The sequence below is a fragment of the Pseudophryne corroboree genome, chromosome 6 (genome assembly GCF_028390025.1).
Source record: "Pseudophryne corroboree isolate aPseCor3 chromosome 6, aPseCor3.hap2, whole genome shotgun sequence".
NCBI classification, from domain to species: domain Eukaryota; kingdom Metazoa; phylum Chordata; class Amphibia; order Anura; family Myobatrachidae; genus Pseudophryne; species Pseudophryne corroboree.
Window position 1 is genome coordinate 187294340 of NC_086449.1, and position 26586 is coordinate 187320925.

Below are 26586 nucleotides of genomic sequence, written 5' to 3' on the forward strand. Positions count from 1 at the left end.
TGAAGCCAGGGCCAACAGCATTACCACTTTCCATGTGAGATATTTCAAATCCACTGTGGCAAGTGGTTCAAACCAATGTGATTTTAGGAACCCTAAAACTACATTGAGATCCCAAGGTGCCACTGGAGGCACAAAAGGAGGCTGTATATGCAGTACCCCTTTGACAAACGTCTGAACTTCAGGCACTGAAGCCAGTTCTTTCTGGAAGAAGATCGACAGGGCCGAAATTTGAACCTTAATGGATCCTAATTTTAGGCCCATAGACAATCCTGCTTGCAGGAAATGTAGGAAACGACCCAGTTGAAATTCCTCCGTAGGGGCCTTCTTGGCCTCACACCACGCAACATATTTTCGCCAAATGCGATGATAATGTTTTGCAGTTACATCCTTCCTGGCCTTGATCAGGGTAGGGATGACTTCATCTGGAATGCCTTTTTCCTTCAGGATCCGGCGTTCAACCGCCATGCCGTCAAACGCAGCCGCGGTAAGTCTTGGAACAGACAAGGTCCCTGCTGGAGCAGGTCCTTCCTTAGAGGTAGAGGCCACGGGTCCTCCGTGAGCATCTCTTGCAGCTCCGGGTACCAAGTTCTTCTTGGCCAATCCGGAGCCACGAGTATCGTTCTTACTCCTCTCCTTCTTATGATTCTCAGTACTTTTGGTATGAGAGGAAGAGGAGGGAACACATATACCGACTGGAACACCCACGGAGTTACCAGAGCGTCCACCGCTATTGCCTGAGGGTCCCTTGACCTGGCGCAATATCTGTCCAGTTTCTTGTTGAGACGGGACGCCATCATGTCCACCTTTGGTTTTTCCCAACGGTTTACAATCACTTGGAAGACTTCTGGATGAAGTCCCCACTCCCCCGGGTGGAGGTCGTGTCTGCTGAGGAAGTCTGCTTCCCAGTTGTCCACTCCCGGAATGAACACTGCTGACAGTGCTATCACATGATTTTCCGCCCAGCGGAGAATCCTTGCAGCTTCTGCCATTGCCCTCCTGCTTCTTGTGCCGCCCTGTCTGTTTACGTGGGCGACAGCCGTGATGTTGTCCGACTGGATCAATACCGGTTGACCCTGAAGCAGAGGCCTTGCTTGACTTAGGGCATTGTAAATGGCCCTTAGCTCTAGGATATTTATGTGAAGAGACGTTTCGATGCTTGACCACAAGCCCTGGAAATTTCTTCCCTGTGTGACTGCTCCCCAGCCTCTCAGGCTGGCATCCGTGGTTACCAGCATCCAATCCTGAATGCCGAATCTGCGGCCCTCTAGAAGATGAGCCTTCTGTAACCACCACAGGAGAGATACCCTTGTCCTTGGAGATAGGGTTATCCGCTGATGCATCTGAAGATGCGATCCGGACCATTTGTCCAGCAGATCCCACTGAAAAGTTCTTGCATGGAATCTTCCGAATGGAATCGCTTCGTAAGAAGCCACCATTTTTCCCAGGACTCTCGTGCACTGATGCACTGACACTTGTCCTGGTTTTAGGAGGTTCCTGACTAGCTCGGATAACTCCCTGGCCTTCTCCCCTGGGAGAAACACCTTTTTCTGGACTGTGTCCAGAATCATTCCTAGGAACAGTAGACGTGTTGTTGGAATCAGCTGTGATTTTGGGATATTTAGAATCCACCCGTGCTGACGTAGCACTACCTGAGATAGTGCTACTCCGACCTCTAACTGTTCCCTGGACCTTGCCCTTATCAGGAGATCGTCCAAGTAAGGGATAATTAATACGCCTTTTCTTCGAAGAAGAATCATCATTTCGGCCATTACCTTGGTAAAGACCCGTGGTGCCGTGGACAATCCAAACGGCAGCGTCTGAAACTGATAATGACAGTTTTGTATCACAAACCTGAGGTACCCTTGGTGAGAAGGGTAGATTGGGACATGGAGATAAGCATCCTTGATGTCTAGAGATACCATATAGTCCCCTTCTTCCAGGTTCGCTATCACTGCTCTGAGTGACTCCATCTTGAATTTGAACCTTTTTATGTAAGTGTTCAAAGATTTTAGATTTAAAATTGGTCTCCCCGAGCCGTCCGGCTTCGGTACCACAAACAGCGTGGAATAATACCCCTTTCCCTGTTGTAGGAGGGGTACCTTGATTATCACCTGCTGGGAATACAGCTTGTGAATAGCTTCCAATACTGCCTCCCTGTCGGAGGGAGACGTTCGTAGAGCAGACTTCAGGAACCGGCGAGGGGGAGACGTCTCGAATTCCAATTTGTACCCCTGTGATACTACCTGCAGGATCCAGGGGTCCACTTGCGAGTGAGCCCACTGCGCGCTGAAATTCTTGAGACGGCCCCCCACCGTGCCCGAGTCTGCTTGCAGAGCCCCAGCGTCATGCTGAGGACTTGGCAGAAGCGGGGGAGGGCTTCTGCTCCTGGGAAGAGGCTGCATGGTGCAGTATTTTTCCCCTTCCTCTGCCCCGGGGCAGGAACGAGCGGCCTTTTTCCCTCTTGCCCTTATAGGGACGAAAGGACTGGGTTTGAAAAGACGTTGTCTTTTTCTGCTGAGAGGTGACCTGGGGTAAAAAGGTGGATTTTCCAGCCGTTGCTGTGGCCACCAGGTCCGATAGACCGACCCCAAATAACTCCTCCCCTTTATACGGCAATACTTCCATATGTCGTTTGGAATCCGCATCACCTGACCACTGTCGCGTCCATAACGTTCTTCTGGCAGAAATGGACATCGCACTTACTCTAGATGCCAGGGTGCAAATATCCCTCTGTGCATCTCGCATATATAGTAATGCATCCTTTAAATGCTCTATAGTTAATAATATACTGTCCCTATCCAGGGTATCAATATTTTCAGTCAGGGAATCCGACCAAGCCACTCCAGCGCTGCACATCCAGGCTGAGGCGATCGCTGGTCGCAGTATAACACCGGTATGTGTGTATATACCTTTTAAGATATTTTCCAGCCTTCTATCAGCTGGTTCCTTGAGAGCGGCCGTATCAGGAGACGGTAACGCCACTTGTTTTGATAAGCGTGTGAGCGCCTTATCTACCCTAGGGGGTGTTTCCCAACGTGCCCTAACCTCTGGCGGGAAAGGGTATAGTGCCAATAATTTATTAGAAATCAGCAGTTTTTTATCGGGGGAAACCCACGCTTTATCACACACCTCATTTAATTCATCTGACTCAGGAAAAACCACTGGTAGTTTTTTCACACCCCACATAATACCCTTTTTTGTGGTACTTGTAGTGTCAGAAATGTTTAATGCCTCCTTCATTGCCGTGATCATGTAACGTGTGGCCCTACTGGACATTACGTTTGTCTCGTCACCGTCGACACTGGATTCAGTATCCGTGTCAGGGTCTGTGTCGACCATCTGAGGTAACGGGCGTTTTAGCGCCCCTGACGGTGTCTGAGACGCCTGAACAGGCACTAATTGATTTGTCGGCTGTCTCATGTCGTCAACGGTTTTTTGCAAAGTGCTGACATTGTCACGTAATTCTTTAATTACTACCATCCAGTCAGGTGTCGACTCCCTAGGGGGTGACATCACTAACACAGGCAATTGCTCTGCTTCCACATCATTTTCCTCCTCATACATGTCGACACAATCGTACCGACACCCAGCACACACACAGGGAATGCTCTGATAGAGGACAGGACCCCACTAGCCCTTTGGGGAGACAGAGGGAGAGTTTGCCAGCACACACCAGAGCGCTATATATATACAGGGATAACCTTATATAAGTGTTACTCCCTGTTATAGCTGCTGTATTTATATATTAGCTGCCAATAGTGCCCCCCTCTCTGTTTTACCCTGTTTCTGTAGTGCAGGACTGCAGGGGAGAGTCAGGGAGCCGTCCTTCCAGCGGAGCTGTGAAAGAAAATGGCGCTTGTGTGCTGAGGAGAAAGGCTCCGCCCCCTTCACGGCGGCCTTTTCTCCCGCTTTTTTCAGGAAACTGGCAGGGGATAAATGCATCCATATAGCCCAGGAGCTATATGTGATGCATTTTTTTTAGCCATATAAGGTTTTTATATCGTTTTTATTGCGTCTCAGGGCGCTCCCCCCCAGCGCCCTGCACCCTCAGTGACCGGAGTGTGAAGTGTGCTGAGAGCAATGGCGCACAGCTGCAGTGCTGTGCGCTACCTTATTTGAAGACAGGAACGTCTTCTGCCGCCACTTTCTCCGGACCTCTTCGCTCTTCTGGCTCTGTAAGGGGGCCGGCGGCGCGGCTCCGGGACCCATCCAGGCTGAACCTGTGATCGTCCCTCTGGAGCTAATGTCCAGTAGCCAAGAAGCCCAATCCACTCTGCAGTCAGGTGAGTTCGCTTCTTCTCCCCTTAGTCCCACGATGCAGTGAGCCTGTTGCCAGCAGGACTCACTGAAAATAAAAAACCTATTTAAACTTTTACTTCTAAGCAGCTCAGGAGAGCCACCTAGCTTACACCCTTCTCGTTCGGGCACAAAAATCTAACTGAGGCTTGGAGGAGGGTCATAGGGGGAGGAGCCAGTGCACACCAGCTAGTCTAAAGCTTTTACTTTTTGTGCCCAGTCTCCTGCGGAGCCGCTATTCCCCATGGTCCTTCCCAGCATCCACTAGGACGTCAGAGAAATACGTATTAGAGTATATCTTGTAAATATCCTATATTATTATAAAACCTGACGCACCAAGCCCCCTCAGGTTATAGAATATAGGGATAGCAAGTGGAGTGAGAGACACGAAATGTAAATCACCTAACAAGCTAATGCACACACATATAGTCACAGTTATACAATGCAGAGGTTATTATTACCAACAATAATACTACACTGGACCAGCATATATATATATATATAGCTCTGTAAACAATAGATATAACACTGCACAGTAAGAACTGGATGTATATCACAGGGTACTTGTACCAGAGAACCCTGACTAAATGCACTCTTTCTTAACCAACACTGTCTAATTGACATGTAGAATACTTAAGAGTTAAGTGTCATGTAAAGTCACAGCGCTGACAACCAGGCGGCTTTACAAAGGAGGATTTGCCCAAGCAGTCCCAGGAACAGTGTAGCTAATACCCCTTTCACATCGCACAAATAACCCGGTACCGACACGGCATATTGCCGTGTCGAACCGGGTCAGTGTGCGATGTGAAAGCACACTGGGCGATTTAGCGGGTCGCCTGACCCGGTAAATCAACCCGGTAAAAAAGAAGGGTTTTACCCGGGTTGATTACCGGGTCAGGTGCGGTGTGAATGGGAGCCGTGTCGATGCGACACGGTTCCCATTCACAAGATAGGGAGAGGCGGCGCTGGAGATGAGCTCATCTCCCGACGCCGCCTCCACCCCCGCCCCTGCTGCGGCCTCCGTTGTCATGGCAACCGACCCGGTATATTGCCGGGTCGGGAAGCCTGCAACGGAGCGCAAATGCCGGATCCCACCCGGTAAGTACACGTTTGTCTTACCGGGTAGGACCCGGCATTTGCGGTGTGAATGCAGCATAAGAGAAATGGCGCCCAAACACTGACAGGGAGTGAGGGAGAGACAGATATACAGCTCTAGGGCGGTGACATTTGCTGGAAATAGTGCCCTGGGGCTGGGGGAGGGGCTCCAGGTCTAAGCCTTATCCCCTCTGCTGGCAAAACCATCTGGTACTGCGGGCTACACACAAAAAGGTTTTAAGAGAAAACCTGACCTGCACCGATGCCCTGGTGATCTAGTGGGATCGCCTGTACTGCCACAGTGTCCACCGTCAGCGCGCGCGGCCCGCCTCCCAGCGGCCGCACCGGATCGCGATACAGCACGGGTCCCGCAAGCAGGACCCACTCACCACCTCCCGAAGTGCGGCCACGCGATCCCAGAGAGCCCCAGTCGTGTGCCTGACCAGAAGAAAACCGGAGCCTCCTGCTGTAGTTACCCGGCAACCAGGGCGCGGGAGTGTACAGCGCCGCTGGGGAGAGATGGAGCTGCAGCGGTGAATGTCTCCAGACATGTACACACTGCTGCAGCCCTTGAAGTCTTCACTTTTCTTCCAAAAAAGCTCTTCTTAGGGCTGCCCAGATCAGCCCCTCTGTCATGTGCCTGCTATCTACGGCACCAACTACAAAACTGAGCTACTGTGCAGGGAGGCGGGGTTATAGAGGAGGCAGGCGCTATGCATCTTGGGAACAGTCAAACCTTTTGAGCCTGTTGGTGCCTCGGATCAAGATCCTACTCTACACCCCTATGTCTTTACTTGTGGAGCCCAGTGTACCCCGCAGAAGAAAACTCAATTTCCATTATATTTAATAGCTTTCCTGGTTCCCCATTTCTCTTGCTGCCTCCTTCCATAGGCAATTACTAATAAATGCAGGACTTAATAATGTCAAATATTGAAACTATGCATCATTTGTGGAGACTGTAGAGAACCAGACATATTTTGTGGAAGCAATAAAGAAGCAAATAGAGCTCAATTACAACGTTACCCGGGCAGCTACAACTGAGCATACCCAAACGGTAGATGCTAGAATCAAGTGGCCTAAAGGACCTATGACGTTGTGGGAGGAGCCACGTCACCAAGGAGAGGAGCTAGGCCAGCGGAGATAGTTCTTCTATCCACGCCACCAACTACGACTCAGGCCTGGCCAACCTGTGGCTCTCCAGATGTAGTGAAACTACACATCCCAGCATGCCCTGCCACAGTTTTAGCATTCCCTAATAGCAAAACTGTGGCAAGGCATGATGGGACTTGTAGTTTCACAACAGCTGGAGAGCCACAGGTTGGCCAGGCCTGATACGTAGTTAGTACCTTTAGTAACCCGGCCGGTGGCGAGCACCCTATCCGGCCATGGCTCCTCCCCCTGGTGACGTGTGCTCCTCCCCTGGTGACGTCAGATGTTCCTTACCCAACTTGTATTTAGAACAAATACTCTACGGCGTGTGACCTTAAACAGGGTCAACGATAGCGATAAAATCCGGTGGAGTCAAGTGTGCCGCGTGATGCATCATCACCTATCAGGCTTCACACAAATGGCGTCGATTCAAGCAGCTAAGCGGGCGCTCAGAGTTCAGTTGAAACAAAGGATTTCAGCCTTAAGCGACACAGAAAAGCTTCGACAGTCCCAGGCGGTGACTCGGAAGGTGTGTGCCGCACGTCAGTGCCAATATAGCGAGTAAAGATGAGCGGCTGTGGCGGCCGCGTAGCCGTAAATGAATGGCAAAGATCGAGCGCCTCCATCTTTACTGTGGGCTATATGTTTAGTGATTTGTTACACGGAGCTTGTAACGGCTTCTAAACAGTTAAAAGCAGATTGCAGCAACTTTTTGCTGAATGAAAAAACAAAGTCAGAAGTAGGGTGAATCACAAAATATGTTATACCCTTAATGAAAAAGTAGGATGGCAATGGCAAATCGCCACGTATCTCCGTTAAACTCTTTAACGTGTTAATCCTGTGCAAATTTTCACCAGGGCATGTTTCTGTGCAGCTATGCCAACAGTATCTAGTGCTGATTGTCATTGCTTAGATCAGAACTAGTGTTACTGACGTGTGTGTATCTCTATACTTGTTTAATAACCGAAAATATTCTATGTATCAATATCTTATTTCTAAGTTGCAGTAAGAAAATAATAAAGCTGCCTGGCATTTGTGTGCTGCATGCCAAAAAGCAGGCCGTTTTTCCCCTATAAAATAAACATTGGCACCCCCATTTCTCTGACGTCCAAGTGGATGCTGGGAACTCCGTAAGGACCATGGGGAATAGACGGGCTCCGCAGGAGACTGGGCACTCTAAAGAAAATATTAGGTACTATCTGGTGTGCACTGGCTCCTCCCTCTATGCCACTCCTCCAGACCTCAGTTAGAATCTGTGCCCGGCCAGAGCTGGGTGCTCCTAGTGGGCTCTCCTGAGCTTACTAGTAAAGAAAGTATTTATTAGGTTTTTTATTTTCAGTGAGCTTCTGCTGGCAACAGACTCACTGCTACGTGGGACTAAGGGGAGAGAAGCAAACCTACCTGCTTGCAGCTAGCTTGTGCTTCTTAGGCTACTGGACACCATTAGCTCCAGAGGGTTCGAACACAGGCACCTGTCCTCGATCGTCCGTTCCCGGAGCCGCGCCGCCGCCCCCCTCGCAGAGCCAGAAGAACAGAAGCTTGAAGACGACGAAATCGGCGGCTGAAGACTCCTGTCTTCATTAAGGTAGCGCACAGCACCGCAGCTGTGCGCCATTGCTCCCAGCACACTTACACACTCCGGTCACTGTAGGGTGCAGGGCGCTGGGGGGGGGGCGCCCTGGGCTGCAATTGAAGTACCTTTTGGCATAAAAATACATATATACAGTCTGGCACTGTATATATGTAAAAAACCCCGCCATTTTTTCACACACAAAGCGGGACAGAAGCCCGCCACTGAGGGGGCGGGGCCTTCTTCCTCAGCACACCAGCGCCATTTTCTCTTCACAGCTCCGCTGGAAGCAGCTCCCCAGGCTCTCCCCTGCAGTATCCAGGTACAAGACGGGTTAAAAAGAGAGGGGGGGCACATAAATTTAGGCGCAAATAAGACCTATAAAGCAGCTATTGGGTAAATCACTTATTATCAGTGAGAATCCCTGTGTTATATAGCGCTGTGGTGTGTGCTGGCATACTCTCTCTCTGTCTCCCCAAAGGACTTTGTGGGGTCCTGTCCTCAGTCTGAGCATTCCCTGTGTGTGTGCGGTGTGTCGGTACGGCTGTGTCGACATGTTTGATGAGGAAGGTTACGTGGAGGCGGAGCAAGGGCAGATAAGTGTGGTGTCGCCCCCGTCGGGGCCGACACCTGATTAGATGGATATGTGGAAGGTCTTAAATGACAATGTAAACTCCTTACATAAAAGGTTTGATGACGCTGCAGCCTTGGGACAGCCGGGGTCTCAGCCCGCGCCTGCCCAGGCGACTCAGAAATCGTCAGGGGCTCATAAACGCCCTCTATCTCAGATGGTTGACACAGATGTCGACACGGAGTCCGACTCCAGTGTCGACGATGATGAGGCACATTTACAGTCTAAAATGACCAAGGCCATCCGATACATGATTATTGCAATGAAAGATGTATTACACATTTCTGAGATTAACCCTGTTAATACCAAGAGGGTTTATATGTTTGGGGAGAAAAAGCAGCCAGTGACTTTTCCCCCATCTGATGAATTAAATGAATTGTGTGAAGAAGCATGGAGTTCCCCTGATAAGAAATTAGTGATTTCTAAGAGGTTACTGATGGCGTACCCTTTCCCGCCAACGGACAGGTTACGTTGGGAAACATCCCCTAGGGTGGACAAGGCACTGACACGCTTATCTAAAAAGGTGGCCCTGCAGTCTCAGGATACGGCCGCCCTAAAGGAGCCTGAGGATAGAAAGCAGGAAGCTATCCTGAAGTCAGTGTATACACACTCTGGTACTCTACTGAGACCTGCTATTGCTTCAGCCTGGATGTGTAGTGCTGTAGCAGCGTGGACAGATACTCTATTAGACGACATAGATTCCCTCGACAGAGATACTGTTTTGCTAACCCTGGGACATATCAAAGTAGACTTTCTTGCCTCAGGTTTCCTCACAGCCTAAGAAAGCACCGTATTATCAAATGCAGTCCTTTAGTTCCCAAAAAGGCAAGAGGGTCAGGGGCGCATCCTTTCTTGCCAGAGGCAGGGGTAGAGGTAAGAAGCTGCACCATGCAGCCAGTTCCCAGGAACAAAAGTCCTCCCCTGCTTCCACTAAGTCCACCGCATGACGTTGGGGCTCCACAGGCGGAGCCAGGTGCGGTGGGGTCTCAGAAACTTCAGCAACCAGTGGGTTCGCTCACAGGTGGATCTCTGGGCTATACAAATTGTATCTCAGGGATACAAGCTGGAATTCGAAGCGACTCCCCCCCGCCGTTACCTCAAATCAGCCTTGCCAGCTTCCCCCATGGAAAGGGAGGTAGTACTGGCGGCAATTCACAAGCTGTACCTCCAGCAAGTGATTGTCAGGGTCCCCCTCCTTCAACAGGGAAGGGGTTACTATTCCACAATGTTTGTGGTACCGAAACCGGACGGTTCGGTGAGACCCATTCTGAATTTAAAATCCTTGAACACTTATATAACGAAATTCACGTTCAAAATGGAATCGCTCAGAGCGGTTATTGCAAGCCTGGAAGAGGGGGATTTTATGGTGTCGCTGGACATCAAAGATGCTTACTTGCATGTCCCCATTTACCCACCTCACCAGGAGTACCTCAGGTTTGTGGTACAGGACTGTCATTACCAGTTCCAGACGTTGCCGTTTGGCCTGTCCACGGCACCGAGAATATTTACCAAGGTAGTGGCCGAAATGATAATACTTATTCGGCAGAAGGGAGTTATAATTATCCCGTACTTGGACGATCTCCTCATAAAGGCGAGGTCCAGGGAGCAGTTGTTGATCAGCGTAGCACTCTCTCAGGAAGTGTTGCAACAGCACGGCTGGATTCTGAATGTTCCAAAGTCGCAGCTGATTCCTGCTTTTCCTGGGCATGATTCTGGACACAGAACAGAAGAAGGTGTTTCTCCCGGTGGAGAAGGCCCAGGAATTCGCATCTCTGGTCAGGGACCTCCTGAAACCAAAACAGGTATCGGTGCATCACTGCATGCGAGTCCTGGGAAAGATGGTGGCTTCATACAAAGCCATTCCCTTCGGCAGGTTCCATGCGAGGATCTTTCAGTGGGATCTGTTGGACAAATGGTCCGGATCGCATCTTCAGATGCATCGGCTGATCACCCTGTCCCCAAATGCCAGGGTGTCTCTTCTGTGGTGGCTGCAGAGTGCTCACCTTCTCGAGGGCCGCAGGTTCGGCATACAGGACTGGGTCCTGGTGACCACGGATGCAAGCCTCCGAGGGTGGGGCGCAGTCACTCAGGGAAGAAACTTCCAAGGGCTGTGGTCGAGTCTGGAGACTTCTCTACACATAAATATACTGGAACTAAGGGCCATTTACAACGCCCTGAGTCAAGCAGAGCCCCTGCTTCAAAACCGGCCAGTACTGATTCAGTCAGACAACATCACGGCGGTCGCCCATGTAAACCGCCAGGGCGGCACAAGAAGCAGGATGGCAATGGCGGAAGCCACAAAGATTCTTTGGTGGGCGGAGAATCACGTGCAAGCACTGTCAGCAGTGTTCATTCCGGGAGTGGACAACTGGGAAGCAGACTTCCTCAGCAGACACGACCTCCACCCGGGAGAGTGGGGACTTCATCAAGAAGTCTTCACACAGATCGCAAAGCGATGGGAACTGCCACAGGTGGACATGATGGCGTCCCGCCTCAACAAAAAGCTAAAAAGATATTGCGCCAGGTCAAGGGACCCTCAGGCGATAGCTGTGGACGCCCTAGTGACACCGTGGGTGTACCAGTCGGTATATGTGTTTCCTCCTCTTCCTCTCATACCCAAGGTACTGAGAATAGTAAGAAAGAGAGGAATAAGAACAATACTCATTGTTCCGGATTGGCCAAGAAGGACTTGGTACCCGGAACTGCAAGAAATGCGCACAGAGGACCCATGGCCTCTGCCTCTCAGACAGGACCTGCTGCAACAAGGGCCCTGTCTGTTCCAAGACTTACCGCGGCTGCGTTTGACGGCATGGCGGTTGAACGCCGGATCCTAGCTGAAAAAGGCATTCCGGATGAAGTTATTCCTACACTGATAAAGGCTAGGAAGGACGTGACAGCAAAGCATTATCACCGTATATGGCGAAAATATGTTGCTTGGTGTGAGGCCAGGAAGGCCCCTACAGAGGAATTCCAGCTGGGTCGATTCCTGCACTTCCTACAGTCAGGGGTGACTATGGGCCTAAAATTGGGGTCCATAAAGGTCCAGATTTCGGCCCTATCCATTTTCTTTCAAAAAGAACTGGCTATACTGCCTGAGGTTCAGACTTTTGTTAAGGGAGTGCTGCATATTCAACCCCCTTTTGTGCCACCAGTGGCACCCTGGGATCTTAACGTTGTGTTGGATTTCCTGAAATCCCACTGTTTTGAGCCACTTAGGACCGTGGAACTAAAGTATCTCACGTGGAAAGTGGTCATGCTGTTGGCCTTAGCATCGGCTAGGCGTGTGTCGGAATTGGCGGCTTTGTCATGTAAAAGCCCATATCTGATCTTCCAAATGGACAGGGTAGAATTGAGGACTCGTCCCCAATTTCTCCCAAAGGTGGTATCATCGTTTCATTTGAACCAACCTATTGTGGTGCCTGCGGCTACTCGGGTCTTGGAGGACTCCAAGTTACTGGACGTAGTCAGGGCTTTGAAAATATATGTTTCCAGAACGGCTGGAGTCAGGAAGACTGACTCGCTGTTTATCCTGCATGCACCCAACAAGCTGGGTGCTCCTGCTTCAAAGCAAACTATTGCGCGCTGGATCTGTAGCACGATTCAGCTAGCTCATTCTGCGTCTGGATTGCCGCATCCAAAATCAGTAAAAGCCCATTCCACAAGGAAGGTGGGCTCTTCTTGGGCGGCTGCCCGAGGGGTCTCGGCTTTACAGCTTTGCCGAGCGGCTACTTGGTCGGGTTCAAACACATTTGCAAAGTTCTACAAGTTTGATACCCTGGCTGAGGAGGACCTTGTGTTTGCTCATTCGGTGCTGCAGAGTCATCCGCACTCTCCCGCCCGTTTGGGAGCTTTGGTATAATCCCCATGGTCCTTACGGAGTTCCCAGCATCCACTAGGACGTCAGAGAAAATAAGAATTTACTCACCGGTAATTCTATTTCTCGTAGTCCGTAGTGGATGCTGGGCGCCCGTCCCAAGTGCGGACTTTCTTCAATACGTGTATATAGTTATTGCTTAAATAAGGGTTATTGTTATGAGCCATCTGTTGAGTGAGGCTCAGTTGTTGTTCATACTGTTAACTGGGTAAGGTTATCACAAGTTGTACGGTGTGATTGGTGTGGCTGGTATGAGTCTTACCCTGGATTCAAATTTCCTTTCCTTGTAATGTCAGCTCTTCCGGGCACAGTTTCCCTAACTGAGGTCTGGAGGAGGGGCATAGAGGGAGGAGCCAGTGCACACCAGAAAGTACCTAATCTTTTCTTTAGAGTGCCCAGTCTCCTGCGGAGCCCGTCTATTCCCCATGGTCCTTACGGAGTTCCCAGCATCCACTACGGACTACGAGAAATAGAATTACCGGTGAGTAAATTCTTATTTATTTGTCCATGATGCAGATTTTCACCCTATAGATATATTTTCTCTAAGTATCGTCCGTAGACTTAGAAAAATCAATGAATGAAAGGCGTCTAGGGAATGGTTAAAGCTACCCATACTCCCAGCTTCCTTGTTAGTCTATTTCAGCTATACTGATTTGGTCTGATGTTTTACTACTTTCAGACAGAAGCTGGGGCTTAGCCCCTGTTTTTTCAACACGGCTTGGACCTGGGTTACAGCTCCTATACCCCTTTCACACTGCAGTGTGGACCGGCTTATTAGAATTCATCAATGGTATATAGCTGATGTTAACTAGTTTTACCATTGCTGGCAGAGAAGCAGATTGATTTCCACAAGTAATGGTTGACGTGGGCCTGATTTTTTTTTTTTTTATATATACACAGTATATATATGCAGTGGTTAAAGTGGTGCGGAACTGCGTTCCGTCACCTCTAATTGCAGACGGAACTCCGGCCACAGCATCATGTCCCCACTGCATTGTAAAGGTGGCAGCGGCCGCCAGCCAATCCTGGCTAGCGGACCGGCTGCAGCACCAATCAAAAGTAGGGGCGGAATTTTTAAAATCGGGCGTGAGCCAATCACGGCTCGTGGACCGCCAGCCAATGAGAAGCTGCCAAGTGGCAGCTTCTCATTAGCTGGCGGTACGGGAGCCGTGAATGGCACACAATGCAAGTGCGGCCTCACTTCTTTTCAATAGCAGCCCTGGCCGGTCCACTCACATCACATCTCCCCCCCAGCTGCCACTCACGCCGCATCTCCTCCCCCAGCCGCCACTCACGCCGCATCTCCCACGGAGTCCCACCTCCACCCCCCTCCTGCCATGGGCAGCCCAGGTGTGGGATTAATACTGTACTAAATGGTGGCACAGTTTTCCAGTGCGGCGGCGCATCCTCTGCCGTCAGGTGTGAAGGCGGCGGCCAGAAGGATTTTCGTGAAGACTGTGATGCTGCTGCTTATCAGAGGTGACCACCTAGCAGCTGCTAATCAGGGATGGGGTCCGTGTCCTGCAGCTTCAGTCTATTAGGGCAGTGCCTCTGAAAAAGGTATGAGTGCACCTGCCACTGTCTGAAGACTTTAATGCTTATAATGTCTCATGTGTGATACAGTATATGTATATCTGTGCTTTATATATAATAATATGGATTGGGATCCGGTGACCGATGGTTGGGATCCCCGGCGGTCAGCATACCGACATCAGTATCCTGGGCGCCAGATTGCCTGGGGGGCGGGGGTGTGAGTGCAAAACAGCGGGCTTGGTGGCTCGTTATAGGTTCTCAAAAGTTTCACGGGCGGCACTCGAGCAGACTCAGCAACGGTATTAAATCAAGTCATTTATTGTAGCCGGCTACAATAAATTTATTGTATTGGCTACAATAAATGACTTGATTTAATACCGTTGCAGAGTCTGCTCGAGTGCCGCCCGTGAAACTTTTGCTGTCTACTTGGGATCCAGTATCTCTTATTGGGAAGGCACCGCAGCAAGTTGCTTTTGATACCGAGTGGAGTGCCGGGTTATCTATATATATATATATATATATATATATATATATATATATATATATATATATATATATATATATATATATATATATGGTCAGTATAACGACGCCCGCATCCCTAACCGTCCCCGTCTGCAGTGTAACCCTAACCTCCCCCCAGGTGGTGCCTAAACCTACCCCCCCCCCCGCAGCCTAAACCTAACCCTCTCCCCTTAGTGCCTAACCTTAACCCCCCACTCTCTGCAGCCTAACCCCCCTAGAGTGTGCCTAAACCTAACCCGTCCTCCCGCATCCTAAACCTAACCCAGCAGTTCATACTGACCTTCAGGATCCTGACTGTCGGGATTTCGTTGTCTGGATCCTGATCTCTTTGGGATGCCATCGTCGGTATTCTGACGGCTGTCGGGATTCTGACGACAGCCGGGATCCTGAATGCATTCCATATAAAACACTGTATGTATCTATATAAGGATTGCATTTACATACTAAAGTGCGTATTTTTCTATGTAATTAGTTAAGAAGGCTCACTTAAAAAAACTAGTGGGTCCTAGGTAGGGCTGTATTTAGACTTACATTGTGGGGGCCCCCTCCAATAAAATGACCCCTAGCTCTGTCCCCTCTCCCTCCAATATAGTCACAGTGCACCCCAGGCAACCCCCATGCCACCCGGGTACTCACCTCCTGCGCTTTTTTCCAACTGCAACCTTCTGTGTGGCCATGCCCCTTCCTTGTAAGGCCACACCTCTTTCTACGGTGCGCGCTAGGTGGGAGGGGTCGTGGGGGAGGTGAGTTCCCCCACCTCTCCAGGACCACTTTAAGCCCTGTATGTGTGTGTGTGTGTGTGTATATATATATATATATATATATATATATATATATATATACAGTTGTGCTCATAAGTTTACATACCCTAGCAGAATTTGTGTTTTTCTGTCCATTTGTCAGAAAATATGAATGATAACTCACAAACTTTTCTCATGGTTAGTGCTTGGGTGAAGCCATTTATTGTCAGACAACTGTGTTTACTCTTTTTAAATCATAATGACAACAGAAACTACCCAAATGACCCTGATCAAAAGTTTACATACCCTGAAGATTTTGGCCTGATAACATGCACACAAGTTGACACAAACGGGTTTGAATGACTACTAAAGGTAACCATCCTCACCTGTGATCTGTTTGCTTGTAATCAGTGTGTGTGTATAAAAGGTCAGTGAGTTTCTGGACTCCTGAAAGACCCTTGCATCTTTCATCCAGTGCTGCACTGACGTGTCTGGATTTTGAGTCATGGGGAAAGCAAAAGAATTGTCAAAGGATCTGCGGGAAAAGGTAATTGAACTGTATAAAACAGGAAAGGGATATAAAAAGATATCCAAGCAATTGAGAATGCCAATCAGCAGTGTTCAAACTCTAATTAAGAAGTGGAAAATGAGGGATTCTGTGGAAACCAAATCACGGTCAGGTAGACCAACAAAAATTTCACCCACAACTGCCAGGAAAATTGTTCGGGATGCAAAGAAAAATCCACAAATAACTTCAGCTGAAATACAGGACTCTCTGAAAAAAAGTGGTGTGGTTGTTTCAAGATGCACAATAAGGAGGCATTTGAAGAAAAATGGGCTGCATGGTCGAGTGGCCAGAAGAAAGCCATTACTACGCAAATGCCACAAAGCATCCCACTTACTATACTCCAAACAGCACAGAGACAAGCCTCAAAACCTCTGGAACAAAGTCATTTGGAGTGATGAGACCAAAATTTAACTTTTTGGCCACAACCATAAACATTACATTTGGAGAGGAGTCAACAAGGCCTATGATGAAAGGTACACCATTCCTACTATGAAACACGGAGGTGGATCGCTGATGTTTTGGGGATGTGTGAGCTACAAAGGCACTGGAAACTTGGTCAAAATTGATGTCAAGATGAATGCAGCATGTTATCAGAAAATACTGGAGGAAGATTTGCACTCATCAGCCCGGAAGCCGCGCATGGGCCGTACTTGGACGTTCCAACATGACAATGATCCAAAACACAAGGCCAAGTCGAACTGTCATTGGCTACAGCAGAATAAAGTGAAGGTTCTGGATTGGCCATCTCAGTCTCCTGACCTCAATATCATTGAGCCACTGTGGGGAGATCTCAAACGTGCAGTTCATGCAAGACAGCCCAAAATTTACAGGAACTGGAGGCTTTTTGCCAAGAGGAATGGGCAGCTTTACCATCTGAGAAAATAAAGAGCCTCATCCACAACTACCACAAAAGACTTCAAGCTGTCATTGATGTTAAAGGGGGCAATACACGGTATTAAGAACTGGGGTATGTAACCTTTTTGATCAGGGTCATTTGGGTAGTTTCTGTTGTCATTATGATTTAAAAAGAGTAAACACAGTTGTTTGACAATAAATCCATATCGGTGCTGCTATCTAAAAGATAGGAGGCCGATATGTGCTAGCAATGTATGAACGGTCATCCGTTCCGACACCTGCAGCTGCAGGTGGCGATTCCTATTCACCACAGCAGGGACAGAGCTATGTGGGTAGCGAGATCCTGCGCATGTGCAGAGGAGCCGGCCGGGACAGGGAGAAACAGTGCTGTAGCACTGAGCTGAAGCGCTGTGTGCTCGAGGGGACATCGACGAAGGGGGGAGTGCGGCAGACAAGATGTTCTTACAAGATGAGGATAAAGCAAAAAGTGTTATAGCGGCACGATATGTGCCGCTATAGTACATTTATCCCACAGTGAGCAAGGGATGGCCATTGACCATTGATGTTTCAAAATCATTGCTGTTCCCATACTTTTACCATCAATTACGTATAACCAGAATGTTGTACATCATCAATGGTAGCTAATATCCAAAGGGTAAGTAATGCAAATTACTCTAATAGAGAGCACTTTTTATAAAATGTATTAACCACTTAAAATATATGTGTAATTTGAACACACAGAAGATTTTATAAAATGACACAATAACAATAATAACAATACAGTACAGGTGTTATGACTATGTATAGGAATATACACGACCAGTTGCCTTTACCCTGCTGTAGTTAGTTAGCAAGCTCCAGTTCTTTGAAAGAAAAAAAAGAAAAAAGAAAATACATATCCCAGACGGCTACTAACAGGAAATGGGGAGCATAAGAACTGTGAACGGGAGGTAGTAGCATACCGCAGACAGAAGAAACACATTTCACTGTTACACTGCAATTGTCTGGCTAATTAAAGATCCGTGATCAAACAACCTGATGACTATACAAAGAACTGGAGCTTGCTAACTAACTACAGCAGGGTAAAGGCAACTGGTCGTGTATATTCCTATACATAGTCATAACATATAGAAACATAGAATTTGACGGCAGATAAGAACCACTTGGCCCATCTAGTCTGCCCCTTTTTATTTTTTTATTTTTTGTATCCTTTAGGCAATATCAACCCTTTTTGAACCTTAATTCTTTACTGTACTGTATTGTTATTGTGTCATTTTATAAAATCTTCTGTGTGTCCTGATTGGACAAATTACACATATATATATTTTAAGTATTTAATAAATTTAATAAAAAAAGCGCTCTCTATTAGAGTAATTTGCATTACTTACCTTTTGGATATTATATACAGGTGACTTGCTATGTCACTGTTGGGAGCTGGTCTTTAAAGTATTGTCTAATGTCGAGTTCCATTTGAGAGTAATGGGCCCTACTCACTGGCCGAGGTGCCCGACGGCCGATACGGCCGACGAGCGACCCGGCGGCGGGGGGGGCAGTGACGGGGGGAGTGAAGCTTCTTCACTCCCCCCGTCACCCGGCTCCATAGACGTGCAGGCAAATATGGACGAGATCGTCCATATTGGCCTGCATGCACAGCCGACAGGAGACCAGCGATGAACGAGCGCGGGGACGCGCATCGTTCATCGCTTAAGTCTCCACACTGAAAGATATGAACGAGATCTCGTTCATTTATGAACGAGATCGTTCATATCTTTCAAAATATCGGCCAGTGTGTAGGGCCCATAAGATATAGACATCTCTGTTGCACCCAAATTTTTATGACCTATCAGTGGTAGATGTTTGTCCAATGTCACCCCCCACTCATTCTGCCATTTTAGACTGTCAGCTAGCAGCCCTGCGCTGCCCCCTTCGTCGGACTGGCTGACTGGGGAACCGCTTCTGGTCCATCTATGCCAGAACCATGTTTAGAGGCACCTGGCTCTCTGCACTTGCAATCAGGTAGCAGTTGTATAGAGCCATGTGCTTCTAAACATTGTTCCGGTACTGCATGTAAGAGCTGGGGATGGGATGTCGCGCCCCTTTCACAGGCTGAACTGTCATTCATAGCTCAGCCCCACCCCAGCTCTTGCACAGAAGCAGCGCCAGCCACAGTGTTTGTGCATAAACAGCGATGGTAAAACCATTGATGTCACTGCACAGAATCGTTGCCTGCCATCGATAGTTTGGGCACCATCACCATTAAAGGTAACCATCGATGGAGGTAACATAAATGGTCATCCCTATAGTGAGCTCCCACCTGCCCTGTGACTTGACCGGCTCAGCTGTCAGCATCCCTGCCCACAACACACACACACACACAGTCAGCGGCATGCTGCTGCTCCCGCCAGCCCCTGGTCCCCCCCCCCCCCCCAAGTCCCTCCCTGCTTCACTAAATGACATGAGTCCTGAGGCCTGCAGAGCAGCCGCAGCAGGGCTAACGCAGCAGCCACTGGAGCATGTACTAAACATCGGTGCATGTACTAAACATTTATTGTTTTGAACCATTGTGTTTCACACCATCAGTGGTTCTTGCCGTGTTTGCCATCGATGGCGAACATACCGATGGCCATCCCTAGGTCGACTCCTTTTACAATGAACCCGTGTCTGCCCTGAATGTCACTGTAGTCACTCCCTTGAGGGTGCCTTCAGATACACAGCCAGTCGGCAGCTTTGAGAGGTAACCTGGGTCGAAAAACCCATGTTGCACCCTTTCAGACAGCAGGCAACTTGGATAAGATCCAGGAATAACCTTGGTGGCGACCATGGTTAAATCCCCGGCAGTTTTGACCTGGGTACACCCTTTCACACAGAGAAATGACCTGGGTTGACATGGCTTGCCCCAGCAAATTCTCAGGTTTAAATTCTCTGTCTGAAAGGGGTTTAGTTATTTCACTTTAATTCAGGACAATTCCCAAGTGCTACTAGATGATTCACTGGGTAGGCCCCTAAGCCTAAATAGATCATCTGGAATTTCTAACACATGGAAAATTAACTATTAACTCCATAGGTACTGTTGTGAAGGAGAAAGGAATGTAATTGATGTTTAATCTGTTCCTACTGTACCAGCCTTTCTCCAGACACAATATTGGGGGTAATTCCAAGTTGATCGCAGCAGGAAATTTTTTAGCAGTTGGGCAAAACCATGTGCACTGCAGGGAGGGCAGATATAACATGTGCAGAGAGAGTTAGATTTGGATGGGTTATTTTGTTTCTGTGCAGGGTAAATACTGGCTGCTTTATTTTTACACTCCAATTTAGATTGCAGATTGAACTCACCACACCCAAATCTAACTCTCTCTGCACATGTTAAATCTGCCTCCCCTGCAGTGCACATGGTTTTGCCCAACTGCTAACAAAAATCCTGCTGCGATCAACTTGGAATTACCCCCATTGTGTGAACTCATGCATGTAAAAAAAAAAGTGTTACAGCGAGAGCAGCCAGTGACTTCATTCATCTCTGTAAGGTGAGAGGTACCAAGCGTAGTTAATGTGTTGGCACAGTAATTTATATATAACAGCAATGTTAAAAAACCTGCCTACAAAGCAACTGTGGTGTTTCAGAGATGAATATACAAATCACTGTGGAGTACAAACTGGATGCCCTACGGGTAGCACACACACTGATACACCATGTTTCGGCAAATAGCAAGGCTGTCCAGAGGTGGACAACCTCTTACAGTATGACGTCTCTCTGAATTCAGGTTCAGAACACCCATTTTGCCCGCTCCTTTATTTATAAGTGTCTCTACTTAGGGAGGACAATCCCGGGATCGGGTTCGGCGGGATCCCGGCATTTAGGCCAAAAAATGGCCGGGATTCAATCGCGGGATTGGAAGCTCCAATCCTGAGGATTGCGGGATTTACCTGTCCATTGTTTTTTTTAATGCCGGGCAGCGTTGAGCGTCCTTAGGACGCTCAGACGCTGCCTGGCTCCCTCCACCCGGCTCCCTCTGCCCCCGTAGTGCATACTGCACAGTGTGACATGTCAGAGGTCACGCTGCACAGTGTGAAGCAAGCTGTCCGGATCGCGCCTCGCCCTTACCACGCTGCCCACGAGCCCTCCCACCCTCAGTGGTGAATCTGAAGCCAGCCTCCTGGCTGCAAATCGCTGCCCGCAAGCCCAGTTCCCACCCACGATGGTGAGTATTTGTGTGGGCTGGGTGGGTCTTCAACCCAATACTAGGATTTACTTTTTCTTCTATCCCAATACCCGAGATTGAAAAAAGGCCAGAGATTGGCTTCTCTAGCTCTACCAGAGCACATTTACCGGGGCATACTTCTGATGTCACTCCCTGACATCACATATCATTAGTTCTTTGTGTCCTGTACATCATGCCTGATTTCTTGTGCGCCAACTTGTGTATTCTGGCTTCGATCAGTTGAGTGTTTACGCATCCGTGCTGCCTGACCCCAGATGTGGTGATTTATTGACCCTGTGACCAGCTATAACTTGGGTCTGTTTCTTACCATCCTCAGACTTCATCAGCTGTCTAGTGAGACCTAGAAATGAAGTGGGTTCTCAGCAGCACTCCATTACTGCCTTGTGGGGGGTTCCTGGTGCATACAGGGATTTCCATTAGACCGAGCCTCAGATTAACCTGCTACAATTTCTAACAGCATAACAGATCCCCCCAATCTGGATTAAATGTAATGTCTCTGATAACAGTAGAGTAGTGAAAATAAATGAAACCTAAATTAATGGCTAGGTATCAAGAGAGGCAACAAAAAAGCAGTAAAATAACAAAGTATTTCCCTCGCTGCCAGACAAAAGGAGGAGGATTTGTTTTTGTGATCATCTTGGTAACAATAGGAATCATTTACTTAACTATGGCTTAGGTGAGACATTGTAAAGATTTACACTGAACTTGCTTGTATATGTCCTGTAACAGTAAAGTTAGACGAGATCGAATCTTCGGGTACTGGGGCTCCCTGAGTCACTGAAAGGTCCTGATTTGACTCTGTTTTTGCAAACGTCCCTCCTTGATTTACTGCATATCCAAGATGACTGCACCGGCTTAGTTATTGAGAGAGCCCACAGACTGGGTCCCCCACGTTCTGCACCTAATAGCAGACCACGTGTGGTCATATTTAAATGTCTGAACTTTCTCCATAAGGAGGCAATATGGTCGGCATCCAGGAAGCATAGAAATTTACAACGGGAGGGAGCTCGTTTGGCCATTTTCCAGGACTACTCCGCGGAGGTTTCCCGGGCCCGTCGAGAATTTACCCCCCTTTGCTCTCGTTTGGTAAAGGCGAATAAAAAATTTGCTCTGCTCTTCCCTGCAAGACTACGTCTGTTTGATGGAAATTCTTTTCGAGACTTTACAAATCTTGCAGATGCAGAGGCTTATGTTTCCGAGGCCTCCCAGGCAGATGACGACTCCTCTCAAGTGGACGACACCCTGGAGAGGGATGGCTGAGTATTGCTCCTGGACTTCTCTGTTTCTGGCGATGCCCGCCAATCTAATATAATTTAATTATTGCGGTAGAAGCTGCCGCAGGTGTTTTTCCCCACAAAAGAGCATTTGGTCTTATACAACGGGCCGAACCATTTTACATTGTTTTATGTTTTAGATTTTTCTTATACATCTGCTGGTTTCTCCTGGAAATGCAATCTTTCTAGAATGTTTACATATGTTTAGAGGAGATATTTCCATCCTTTTATTTATGTGACAGGCTGCATTTTTCTTTTTCTGTAACATGCTCTGTGTGCTCTGATATTTTCTGGTTAATTTTCTTAGATATATTTTCATATAATATGTTGCTGAGGGTGGGTAAGGGCGCCCCCTCCCTCACTTTTTTTTCTCAGGTTATCAAATTCTGGCTGGCTCAGTGGTGGTCTATGACGGCCTCTGTGCTTGCTCGAACCGGTTGTTCTTGTTTTCTGAAGTTATGATCGTCCTTAGCAGGACTTTCTTTCACAATTTTAATGTTATATTCTGTGTGTTTTCTATGTTTTTGTTCTTCTTTACTTCTCCCCCTCCCCTTCTTTTCCTTATGTGTCCACCCCGGTATGTTTGGTATTTGTTTCTCGACGGCTGTAGATATTATGGTTACTGTGCATGTTTTCAGGTTCTCCCAGGTCATTTGATGCATGGCTAGTCTGAGTGTAGGCACGTGGAATGTGGGAGGGATCAACTCCCCAGCTAAACGCAGAAAGATTTTGCTCTATCTTCGGAAGGTGGGCATGGATGTTGTTTTCATTCAGGAATCTCACCTTATGCCAAATGAGGTGGTAAAACTGAACACTATGGGTTGGTCTGTGGTAGCCTCTTCCTCCTTCTCTTCTAAGGCTAGAGGAGTGATTATATTAGCACGACACACGGTCCCTATCTCTGTCCAAGCTATTATAGATGACACTCAGGGTCGGTATGTACTGGCAGATGTCACTTTGTATGCATCCAGGTTCCTACTTTGTAATATTTATGCCCCTAATCAGTACTCTAAGCAATTCTATACGAACATGGTCACTAAGCTACTAAGTTACTCTGAAATTCCCATAATACTGGGTGAAGATTTTAATATATATTCTTCTTCAACCATGGATAAATCCCCTCCCCCCCGCACTCCCCCCTCGTTACCGCGTATTGGTATCCCCTATATTTGCTCGCAGCTGTCCTTAGTGGATGTGTGGCGCGCATGCTATCCATTAGAAAGGGAGTTTACATGTCTCTCAGCTGCGCACCACACGTTCTCGAGGATTGATTATCTGCTGTTATCTGAATCCCTTTTCTCAAAAGTGGCTGACTCAAAAATTGAGAATATCTGTATTTCAGATCATGCTCTATGCTGGATGAAATTGATGCTCCTCTCAGAAAAATCCCCTTTTCGCTCCTGGCACTTCCCCTCTCATTTAAGTGTCTCTCTAAAATTCCGCTCATCATTAGATGCAGCGTGGCTGGATTATCATATGCACAATGGAGAAACTCTGAGCGACGATCCTGCTCTTTTCTGGCAGGCGTCAAAATCAGTTATCCGGGGACACATTATTTCCTATAGTAAAAAAAGGGATTTAGATTTAAATTCACAATATTTGGAAGCCCAGGCGGCTCTCACTCTCGCTTTCCAGGAATTTAAGTCCTCCCCCTCCCCTTCTACTAGAGAACGGTACCACAAAAAACACTGTTCGATACCCTCCTTTCTCAATTGGAAGCGAAATATTCATTTTCAAGAGACTGTAGCATTTACAGATATGGCAACAAGTCTGGCAAACTGTTATCACGTTTATTAAAGGGCAGACACCCTAAAGTGGTCATTCACTCTCTGCTCACCCAAGGTGGAGACAGAGTGCGGACCTCGGCCGAGATTGCTGAGGTGCTACAGTCTTTTTATTCCACTCTGTATGCACGTCCTATTATCAACCAGACACACAAGTCTAGCTTTTGGTCTTCTACTGATCTGCCTCAAATGTCAGAGTCGCACTGTACCTCTCTTCTTGCACCTATCACCACTGAGGAAGTTTCTCTAGCAATAGGTGGACTGAAGACTGGGAAGACTCCGGGTCCTGACGGTTTCGCCAATGACTACTATAAAATTCTATCTACTAGACTGAGCGAACCTCTTTCTGTCTTATTTAATTCTTTTATGCAGGGTGCTTCCTTGCCCCAATATTTTAATTCAGCCGTCATAAAGGTTATCCCGAAGCCTGGCCGGGATCCTGAGTCTCCCAGCTCTTATCGTCCGATCTCCCTTTTAAACACGGATTACAAATTATTCACTAAAATCCTCTCAAATAGACTCAAATTCATAGTCCCTGACATAGTGCATACGGACCAGACTGGATTTGTCTGGGGTCGGCAATCAGTGAGCAATATCCGAAAGGTCTTGACTGTTATGCAGGCCTTTCAGCTTTCCAAACCCACGGATACTAATGTATTATTATCCATTGATGCCGAAAAGGCGTTCGACCTGGTCACCTGGGACCATCTGTATGAAACGCTCCATCGCTTTGGTGCACCTGAGGACTTTGTCTCTCTTATTTCCCGCCTATATGAATCTCCCTCCACTCAAGTTTTGGGGAATAGTATTCTCTCTTCCCCTTTCCTTATCCAGAGTGGCACACAACAGGGATGCCCCTTGTCACCTTTATTATTTTCCTTAGCTTTAGAACCCTTAGCTGTTTCCCTGAGAAACTCTCCCGAATTTGCAGGCATAAAAATCATGGACACCACGGTAAAATTATCACTGTATGCCGACGACATGCTGCTATTTATTTCCCATCCTGATACGTCCATACCTGCGATTGTCTCCCTGATTGAACAATTTGGTTCTTTTGCGGGATACAAGATTAATATATCCAAATCCGAGCTCCTCCTCCTTTCAGGGGACTCCTCCCTCTTTCCATCACACCCGGTCCTGTCCCGATTCCCAGTCACCCGTGATAGTCTTAAATATTTAGGAGTTCAGATCCCTACTTCTCTCCCGGATCTATATGCGATTAATTTTGGTCCTATTTTGTCCAAGGTGTCTAAAATACTGACTGGGCGTCCCTGCCCTTATCTCTTATGGGTCGTGCAGAGGTTATTAAATCTGTGATATTTCCCAAGATTGCTTATTTCCTGCTTATGCTCCCTATTGCCCTAGTTGAGAAAGATGTCCTTTTCCTTAAGCAATGTTTCACTAGATTTCTATGGGCCGGAAAACGACCAAGAGTCCCCTACGCTAGATTGCAGCTATTACGTGAAGAGGGAGGTATGGGAATCCCGGATCCAGTCCTATTTAGTAGAGCAGCAATGTACAGGTATATCACAGACTGGCTTTGGGGCAGATCAGTATTTACGAACCTGACACTTGAACTGGCCGTATTTCACCCTTTCTCCCCTGCTGCACTCTTACACACCCCAAACTCCCGCCTCCCATCTGGGATAAAACAGAATATTTTGTTTTGGCATACATATCGAGCATGGCAGGTCACACACACTAAAGCACAGAGAAAACCTGACACCTCTCTTCACACTACGTTCTGGGGTAACCCATGTTTCCTTCCTGGCCTTGATAACACACATTTTCTCTATCGTCCTAGTGGATGCTGGGGTTCCTGAAAGGACCATGGGGAATAGCGGCTCCGCAGGAGACAGGGCACAAAAGTAAAGCTTTCCGATCAGGTGGTGTGCACTGGCTCCTCCCCCTATGACCCTCCTCCAAGCCAGTTAGATTTTTGTGCCCGGCCGAAGAGGGTGCAATCTAGGTGGCTCTCCTAAAGAGCTGCTTAGAAAAGTTTAGCTTAGGTTTTTTATTTTACAGTGAGTCCTGCTGGCAACAGGATCACTGCAACGAGGGACTTAGGTGAGAAGAAGTGAACTCACCTGCGTGCAGGATGGATTGGCTTCTTGGCTACTGGACATCAGCTCCAGAGGGACGATCACAGGTACAGCCTGGATGGTCACCGGAGCCTTGCCGCCGGCCCCCTTGCAGATGCTGAAGTAAGAAGAGGTCCAGAATCGGCGGCAGAAGACTCCTCAGTCTTCTAAAGGTAGCGCACAGCACTGCAGCTGTGCGCCATTTTCCTCTCAGCACACTTCACACGGCAGTCACTGAGGGTGCAGGGCGCTGGGAGGGGGGCGCCCTGGGAGGCAAATGAATACCTATTTTGGCTAAAAATACCTCACATATAGCCTCCGGAGGCTATATGGAGATATTTAACCCCTGCCAGAATCCGTTAAGAGCGGGAGACGAGGCCGCCGAAAAAGGGGC

At 48.0% G+C, this 26586-nt stretch overlaps 1 protein-coding gene across 1 annotated transcript in view; it reads left to right on the forward strand.

The window, feature by feature from the left end:
* The first annotated feature begins 6759 nt into the window (after positions 1-6759).
* Positions 6760-26586, forward strand: part of MTHFS (methenyltetrahydrofolate synthetase) — a 49316-nt gene continuing 29489 nt past the window's right edge. Inside the window, exon 1 of the mRNA XM_063930388.1 lies at positions 6760-7069. Within this exon, the coding sequence (XP_063786458.1) occupies positions 6824-7069 (246 nt within the window). The 5' untranslated portion in view covers positions 6760-6823. The remainder of the gene's footprint in view (positions 7070-26586) is intronic.